Below are 9,656 nucleotides of genomic sequence, written 5' to 3' on the forward strand. Positions count from 1 at the left end.
ATTTGTTTAACTATTTCTTTGTAGTTGTACAAACATTTTTTGGTAACTCTCATATAATATGATGAGTCACTCTATTTCTCTTTCATTGGCACATACATCAATTTCGACTAGATCACCATCATGTACCGTGCATTTCCAGATCCCAATGGCCAAACAAAGGAAATTGATGGCTGTTGCAAACATGGATGAATCAGAAAAGAAGCGCAAGGGACCAGCGGTGGTGAGTGTATAACTCATGTTATGTTAGCCTGTTTAACTCATTTATTTACGACATGGTAGCTCAAACTGTTTTTCTTGATAAGTTATATTGCTTCGGCCTGATAACTTATGGTGTGTCAGCATGTTTAACTCGACTGCTTCAACACTCATATTTTACTTCAACTTGGTAGCTTATACAACTTGAGCCAGATAACCTATGCTATGTCAGCCTGATAACTTTTAGTGTGTCAGTATGGGGATATTTGCTTTGTTGACCTGTTTAACTCATTCTGTGTTTAATATGGTGACTTAAACGTTGTTTCTACCTCATAATCCATACTAATTTAGCCTGATAAGTTATAACATGTCAGCATGTTTGATTCGAACCACTTTCAACCTGATAACTTATGCAACTTGATCCTGATAATATTTTTTAGCATGTCAGCATGATAACATTCACTTTCTTAGCATGTTTAACTCATTCTATTTTTAGTATGGTAACTTAAATTGCTTCTACTTGATAATCCATACAGCCTGGTAAATTATACTGTTTCAGCAGGTTCAACTCGAACCGCTTTCAACACTTTTATTTTACTTCAACCCGATAACTTATGTTACTTGGGCCTAATAACTTATAGTATGTAAGTGATAACTTATAGTGTGTCTGCACGACAACTCACATTTTGTTAGCCTTTTTTTCAACATAGTAATTTAATTGTTTCTACCTGATAATTCATGCTACAATTGCGTGTGTGGGTGGTGCTCCATTTCCAGGCGTAGTAGTGGTGGGCGGAGGAGAAGCTGTTCTCTGAAGGAGGGCATCAGCAGCATGCTCAACACCCACGTCTCCATCCTTGACCTCTCTCTCAGGTTTTTGTCACCAGTGAGACTTGATCCTTTCTGCAAGGGCATTTTGTGCACCACAAATGCTTCCTGAAATGATGAAGTGAGCATGACTACTTGGCAATCACTTCTCCTTTGCTGATTTTTTCACCTCACATGGATGTGGCTGTGCCAAAAGCTCAAATCGTTTCAATAAAAAAAATAGGGGGGTTGTTCCTTTGACAACCGCCTTGACTTACTCGACAAACCGTATAAATCGGAAATTGACGACACGACGCAATAACTTGGTTGTGATCATTGTTTTGTTTAGTTTGTTTAGGAAGAAGAGGCATCCCACTGTTTGGTAGTGTTTTTTTTGCAAGATGGACGATGTACAAGTGTCCATGATCCATTAAAAGTGTAGGATTTACGACCTCCACTGATTATGATTAACAAACACCATTTATATTTATATTCCCTGTTGTCGTATGATACTTTTGTTTTGTGTTATTGGAAATTAGGGGTATGGAGTGAGGTTGGGGAAAATGATTATATGAGGTTTCTTTCTGGACCAGCTGTGTTGTTCTTTGTTGCCTGATTTTGTGGTAATGTTTTAGCCTGTTAACTTATACTATGTTTAGCCTGGGGGCTTCCAGTGTGCCAGCGTGATAACACTCAACATGTACTGAACTTCGCATCACTTTGCTTAGCAAAATCTGTATGATATTGTTTGTAATGTGTTAGCCTGTTTGGCTCTTTTTTCAACATGGCATCTAAACTGTTTATCTTGACAATTCATATTTTTTAACTCGAATTTGTTTCAACTCAGCTTGAGCCCGATAACTTATTCGATGTTAGTCTGGTAGCTTTCTACTGTGTCAGCATAATAACACTCACTTTGATAGCATGTTTTAACTCATTTTATTTTTCAGCATGGTAATTCAATTGTTTCTACCTGATAATTTATAGGTTTTTGGCCTGATAATTATACCATGTGTAGTAGTTTAACTTGATCTGCTTCGAACACTTTAACTTTACGTTCAACCTAATAACTTATGCAACTTGATGCTGATAAATTATAATATGTCAGCATGATAGGTCGTGATGTGTCAGAATGGTTAACCCGGACTGCTTTTTTCAGCAATCATATTTTTTTACTTCATCTTGATGACTTATGCAGCTTGAGCATGATAACTTATAATATACTCTGTATCACCCTGATAAGTTCAAGTATGTGGGAATGATAACAACCAATTTTGTTAGCTTGGTTAATTCATTTTTTTCAGAATGGTACCCTAAACAATTTCTACCTGATAATTCATACTTTTTAGCCTGATAATTCATACGTTTTTGGCCTGATATATTATACTGAGTGTAGCAATTTAACTTGTTCCGCTTTCAACACTTAATTTTTTTTACTTTCAATCTGATAACTTATGTAACTTGAGGCTGATAGTTATAATATGTCAGCCTGATAAGTTGCAATGTGTACGAATGATTAACTTGAACTACTTTTCAACACTCATGTTTTTACTTCCACTTGATTACTCCTAGGGTGTCATGATAACAATCACTTTTATTTCCCTATTTAACTCGTTTTGTTTTTTAGTGTGGCAACTCCAATTTTGTTTCCACCTGATAATTCATATTGATTTAGCTTGATAAATTACATTGTGTCAGTATGTATAACTCTAACCGCTTTCAACACTTATAATTTTACCTCAACCAAATAACTTATGTAACTTGAGCCTGATAAATACAAAATGTCAGCGTGATAACTTGTGATGTGTTACAATGTTTAAATCGGACCGCTTTCAACACTCATGTTTTACTTCATCTTGATGACATAGGCAACTAGAGCCTGATAACTTCAAGTATTTCAGCATGATAACAACCATTTTTTTGTTAGCTTGGTTAATTGAATCCATGTTTTTCGGCATGGTATACTACCTGATAATTCATATTGTTTTAGCCTGATAAATTATACCGTGTGTACAGTTTAATTTGATCTTCTTTCAACACTTTATTTTTACATTCAACATGAGAGAGCTTTATGCAACTTGATAACTTATATAGTGCCAGAATGTTTAACTCACACTCTCTTAGCTTGTTCAACTCATTCTTTTTTTCCAGCATGGTAAGTTAAATTGGTTCTACCTGATAATTCATACTGCTTTGGCCTCATAACTCACACTGCTTCGGCCTGATAACTTATAGTATGTCAGCATGCTTAACTCTACCCTTGTGATTTTGTGGTGACATGCATATGTGATCATATCTCTAGGTTTAGGAAGAATGTTACATAGTTAACAGATTGATTATGCTAAATTATCGCCATGGCATGACGCAGGTTACCCAGCTTGCTAGGTAGTAGCAAAAACACTACAGTAGTGATGTTGTTACGTGGGTGGTTGCGGTAATATCTGGTATTCGAATTGATAATTGTCCATGATAGTTCAAACAACCGATGTAATGTTGCCAGTAAAAAAACATATGAACAATATGGGTAACTTGGGTAACTCTTTACAGAATCAAGTGATAACATTCGACCTATAGAAGTCATTGAAACGTTGCCGAAAACTTCCAGTTTAATTTGATGTCTGATAAGTCCGGTGTGAATAGATTGATAACTCATGTAGCTTATGCATATGCATGGTAACTTTTGACAAAAAAAATCATTGAAAGATACCAATATCGGATCTAGTTTCGAAGTTCTCGTCGTGACAATTTTTTTACGTGAAAACAATTTTTCAATCGGATCAACGGTCTGAGCTACAAAACATTTTAAAATCTGAATTTGAGCAGAATCTTGGCTGACGTCAGCAATATTGTCCTGTTTATAACTAGTACTGGTGAGAGCGACCGTATGCATGCAAACCTGCGCTGGAAATGGCATCGCATGCTGGCAGGTAATGAAGCAAAAGACCAGGTTTACAATCGTGTGGATCGTGTGAATCTGATCCTTAGCGTACAGTCGACTGTTTGTTAGTCACGTCCTTTGCAAATACAGTGTTGCTATACACACGACACTGGGTAGCCGATTTGCGCACGATCGCACTGATCCGGCCGTGCATGCGTTGGACAAAGTGGAGGCCAGCGGTTAGATCACGCATCGTCCAACGTTCGGCTGCTATGTATCGGCAGCATAGTAGTTTCGTTGCAAATACCCCAAAACGATGCAACCTACTAAGCGCCATGGAGTCGATGGCGTGATACGCCCTGCACGTGTGAGCATCGACGCTGCACATCTTCCACTGGTCCTGGATCTCACGGATACGTCCGGGTGCAGCGTGATGTGCATGTCCGGACGATTGATGTAGCCGATGGCGTGGTAGTCCCGGATCGTACGCGATGAAGAGAAGTACTAGTAGTCCTTTCTTCTAAAGAAAGAATCAAAATATATATGTACAAGCAAGGCTTTGTGGTACGAAATGCTCCTACTATAATGGATCGCCAAAAGCCTCTTGCCGGCTTCCTCATTCTGTCTCTTCCTTCTTCGTACCATTTGCATAGCCTGGTCAGATACGTTGCTTTGGATCCACTGCTACGCAGCACCTATTCCTGCCTCCACCGCTCCACCAATCCTACCCCTTTTTTGCGTCTTCCTCAGGTTAGAGCCGATACCTTGGATCTCCTAGTTACAGTCCAGCTCTCGCATGCACCAGTGCCCCCTCCCACTTCCTTGGCGTGCTCCCAATGCCGGAGTCACCAACGTCCCCCTCGCCGCCGGGATCGCCGGCCAATACAGCCACGCCGTCCGCGGCGTCGGCGCTGCTGCGAATCGCCGTGCTGGCCGTCGCTTTCCTAGCGGTCCAGCTCATGCTCTTCAAGAACCTCCACAGATTCCCGACCACGCGGTTCCTCCCGCCCCCGGTACGCTGCAACCGCACCTGGGCTAACGGCGAGGTTGAGCCCGGCGCGTGCGAGGCCGGGATCATCTACGTCTACGACCTCCCGCTGGAGTTCAACCATGACCTGGTCACGCACTGCGAGCGCCTCTGTCCGTGGTACTCGTTCTGCCCGTATCTGACCAACGGCGGCTTGGGCCGGCCGGCCGCCACGGTGCCGGGCTTCTCCGCCATTGTGCCCAACGTGTCGATGCCCAGCTGGTACAACACCGACCAGTTCCCTCTGGAGGTCACCATCCACCGCCGCCTCCTCTCCCACCGGTGCCGCACCATCGACCCGTCGCTCGCGGACGCGTTCTACGTGCCGTTCTACGCCGGCCTCGACGTCGGCAGCCACCTGTGGGGCCTCAACGCCACCGTCGCCGACCGTGACCGCGCCGGCACACGGCTCCTCCAGTGGCTCACGAACCAGACGTCCTTCAAGAAATCCGGCGGGTGGGATCACTTCATCACGCTGGGGCGCATTACGTGGGACTTCCGTCGGTACTACGACGACGGGTGGGGCACCAACTTCGTGATCAGGCCCGGGATGGCCAACGTCACCCGCCTCGTCATCGAGGCCGACCGGCTTGATCCCCTGGACGTCGGCGTCCCGTACCCGACTGGCTTCCACCCGCGCGCCGCCGCCGACGTGCGCGCGTGGCAGCGGCACGTGCTGTCTCTCAACCGCACCAACCTCTTCGGGTTCGCCGGCGCGCAGCGGTCCGGGTTCAAGGACGACTTCAGGGATGTGCTGTTGGAGGAGTGCGAGGACGCCGGGAGAGCGCACTGCCGCTCCGTGGACTGCAGCGGCACCAAGTGCAACGACAATGCCACGACGGTGATGAAGCTGTTCCTCGATTCCAGGTTCTGCCTGCAGCCGCGCGGGGACAGCTACACGCGGCGGTCCCTGTTCGACTGCATGGTGGCCGGGGCCGTGCCGGTGCTGTTCTGGCGGCGGACGGCGTACGACCAGTACCGGTGGTTCCTGCCGGTTGGCGAGCGGGGGAAGGAGAGGGAGTGGTCGGTGTTCATGGACCGGCAGGCGCTGCGTGTGGGCAACGTAAGCGTGCTGGACGTTCTGCGGGGGTTCAGCGAGCAGAGGGTCCGGCGGATGCGGGAGCGCGTCGTGGAGATGATCCCCAGGCTGGTGTACGGTTCGTCGTCCGACGGGCTCGGCGACGGCATGGAAGACGCGCTAGACGTGGCGCTGGGTGGCGTGCTCAAGCGGTTCCGCCGCCGCCGGCGGAGCATTGCGCGTGAAGAAGGTGCGTGGCCTCGATCGGTTCTCTTCTCACCGCCTTCTACGTTCTTGTTTTCTTCCGTTTCTTCATTTACATACGCGGCTATGTTCTTAAATTGTTTTTACTAGCGAACCAAGCTGTGGTTGAGATGGTTAGGTGGACAGTCGTATCCCCAACCCATCAGGGTTTAAATCCTGGTGCTCGTATTATTTCTGGATTTATTTCAGGATGTCTCTCGGAGGTGCTCATAGAAATAGGGTATGCGTGTGTGCGTTCATAGGGATAAGTGTATGCGCGTGTATATGAGCGCTTATGTCTATACTGATGCTCAAAACAAAATTGTTTTTACTAAGTACAATTTCTGTTTCTTTTATGTCCAAGCTATATCCATGCCCCATCTAAAACACATCGCCATTGATCGACTGACCACCACCTTTGCAAATCTTCTACAGACGGCCCACCAGCTCCTCTGGTCGCTCGACGCGTCAACGGCACGTCGACGGCGCCTCCTGCTTCCAGCGGCAACAATAGGCCGGTGATCCGGCGGGGCCGGCGCCGATACGTCTCACGGGACAGATCGAGGAGGGCGTTTTGGCCACACATAAGAACCGTCATCCCCCCAGCACCGGCATCAGGACGCCAAAGCTTGCAAACATCATGACCGAGCCAACAATACTTGTTTTCGATCACCAGGTGAACAAGACTTGAAGCATGCATTTAAAAATGCTTGGAGGCATCGCCGAAATTTCGGATCGTGGAGCAGTCTTGGGGTCAAACCTGCGAGAGGTGATTTGCGGAGTGGCTGTTCATACTAGTACTATACAACGTGGTAAGCACATCGATCGGAAGTACTGCTGCTAGCCCATGGTTAGCTCTCGCAGATTAGTTTACTGTGACAGTGCTACGGCCGATGCATCGGTGTTTATTGCAGTTGACCATGAGATGGATTCATTGCAGGTTCTAGACGGTGGGGGGCAGGACCTGACTGACAGTAATGTAATTTTATACTTAGCACACATCTTGAGGAAAAGTATACTCTGTTAATTTCCTTTTTGAATTCGAAATATACTCAGTTAAGATAATAGTGTTACTCCCTCCGTTTTTATGTACTTCCCATATTAGTTTTGTTTCGAGTCAAACTATCTAAACATCGATCAAGTTTATAAAAAAATATTTAACATCCACAATATCAAGTCAATGCCATTGTAATCATCATTCAATATGTTTTCATACCATATATATATTTTGTTGTGAATGTTTAGGTCAAAGCTAATATGCGAAGTAATAAAAATGGAGGGAGTACTATCTCCAACTCCTTTCGGAAAAAGTTACCATCTCTACAAGTTGACTGCACTTGTTTATCGGAGCATTTGGCTTTCTAGGGCATCTCTGATTTACGACTTCTTTTCAATGCGGCGTTCATAAAACACGGAAATAGAAAAATGCAAGAAGAAAATAGGAATGTATGCATGAAACAAAGAACTCATAAACGTAAGTTTGTGAACATTAGTGTTTGGTTCACATGATTTTTTTCAAAATGAATATAAAAGATTTGCATCGTCGGTTAATTAAGAAGAAGAGAATTATCCAGTTAATTTAGGGAAAAACGAACAAACATCGATAATCAGACAATGACCAAACTGCTCACAAAGTATGAATCTCCACAACCGCACATGCAGCCCAACAAACACTACCAACACAGAACAACCACAATCTCCAACATGTGTACAACGCAACGGGACCCTTGACGACAACCTCTCAACAAAAGACAAAGTGCAACACCTAAAACACATTAACAAGCCAAACCATGAGGACAAGTCAAGAGACCGACGGCCATACATTGACAATGCATAAACCCGTCGGTACCCTCGGTATGGTAGCGAACATGGCCAGAAGTACCAGATCGGAGGGCACATGAAGAGTTTACCTAGCTTTGGGCCTCCAGGAAGGAGTAATACCCTACGTCCTACTTTGTGTTTGTATTCATGGTGGGATACCTTGTGCGAGGGTTACAATTAGGGATGAAGTATGAGTCTACCAAGAGTATGGTTCTACGAATGTAGATGGCAATGGGAGCCCCTTAGCCCCCACCTTATATAGGTGATGGGGGCTAGGGTTTTAAATGCGGTAGATCCAATCTGGCCGCTGTCATATTGACTTGGGGACCAAGATGGCCTCTAGTTGCATATCTGATCCTCTGGGCTACTTCATGTTGCTAGATCCCTGGTGGGCCTCCTAGCCCCCGTGGCAAGCCTACTGTCGGGCTCCCCTCTGAGAAGCCACCCCTCGTGTATTACACCAAAAGTAGCCCCGAGCGTATCTGGATTTGGAGTTGGTTGGTCTTCGATAACCCACGCAGGCTCCTCGTCTTCTTGCTGGTCATCAGCACTGTTCACTGGGAGCTCCGCCTAGAAGGATCCCACAGGCCTACTGACACATCTCCATCGTATCTATAATTTTTGATTGTTCCATGCCAATATTCTACAACTTTCATATACTTTTGGCAACTTTTTATACTATTTTTTGGACTAACATATTGATCCAGTGCCCAGTGCCAGTTCCTGTTTGTTGCATGTTTTTTGTTTCGCAGAAAATCCATATCAAACGGAGTCCAAACGGGATAAAAACTAACGGGGATTTTTTTTGGAATATATGTGATTTTTGGGAAGAAGAATCAACGCGAGACGATGCCCGAGGGGGCCATGAGGCAGGGGGCGCGCCCTGGGCCCTCGTGGGCATCCCGTAAGGCGGTTGGTGCCCTTCTTTTGCCGCAAGAAAGCCAATATCCGGATATAAATCGTGTTAAAATTTCAGCCCAATCGGAGTTACGGATCTCCGGGAATATAAGAAACGGTGAAAGGCCAGAATCTGAAACGCAGAAACAGATAGAGACAGGGAGACAGATCCAATCTCGGAGGGGCTCTCGCCCCTCCGCCGCCATGGAGGCCATGGACCAGAGGGGAAACCCTTCTCCCATCTAAGGACAAGGTCAAGGAAGAAGAAGAAGAAGAAGAAGAAGAAGAAGAAGAAGAAGAAGAAGAAGAAGAAGAAGAAGAAGAAGAAGAAGAAGAAGAAGAAGGGCGCCCTCTCCCCCTCTCTCCTGGTGGCGCCGGAACGCCGCCGGGGCCATCATCGTGTGACGGCGATCTACACCAACACCTTCCTCATCTTCACCAACATCTTCATCACCTTCCCCCATCTATCTACAGCGGTCCATTCTCTCGCAACCCGCTGTACCCTTTACTTGAACATGGTGCTTTATACTTTATATTATTATCCAATGATGTGTTAACATCCTATGATGTCTGAGTAGATTTTCGTTGTCCTATCGGTAATTGGTTGATTGCTATGATTGGTTTAATTTTTTGTGGTTACGTTGTTGTCCTTTGGTGCCCATCATATGAGCGCACGCGTGGATCACACCATAGGGTTAGTTGTATGTTGATAGGACTATATATTGGAGGGCAAGAGTGACAAAAGCTTCAACATTGCATAGAAATTGATG

The 9,656-nt window shown here is 45.3% G+C and overlaps 1 protein-coding gene across 1 annotated transcript; it reads left to right on the forward strand.

Moving 5' to 3' along the window:
• The first annotated feature begins 4,536 nt into the window (after window positions 1–4,536).
• LOC119356015 (xyloglucan galactosyltransferase XLT2-like) lies at window positions 4,537–7,221 on the forward strand. The gene is made up of 2 exons (XM_037622908.1): window positions 4,537–6,175; window positions 6,604–7,221. Exons 1-2 carry the CDS (start codon window positions 4,717–4,719, stop codon window positions 6,810–6,812), a joined length of 1,668 nt encoding a protein of 555 aa, XP_037478805.1. The 5' UTR covers window positions 4,537–4,716; the 3' UTR covers window positions 6,813–7,221.
• Window positions 7,222–9,656: the final 2,435 nt, after the last annotated feature.

The sequence above is a fragment of the Triticum dicoccoides genome, chromosome 2A (genome assembly GCF_002162155.2).
Source record: "Triticum dicoccoides isolate Atlit2015 ecotype Zavitan chromosome 2A, WEW_v2.0, whole genome shotgun sequence".
In the NCBI taxonomy this organism is placed as follows: domain Eukaryota; kingdom Viridiplantae; phylum Streptophyta; class Magnoliopsida; order Poales; family Poaceae; genus Triticum; species Triticum dicoccoides.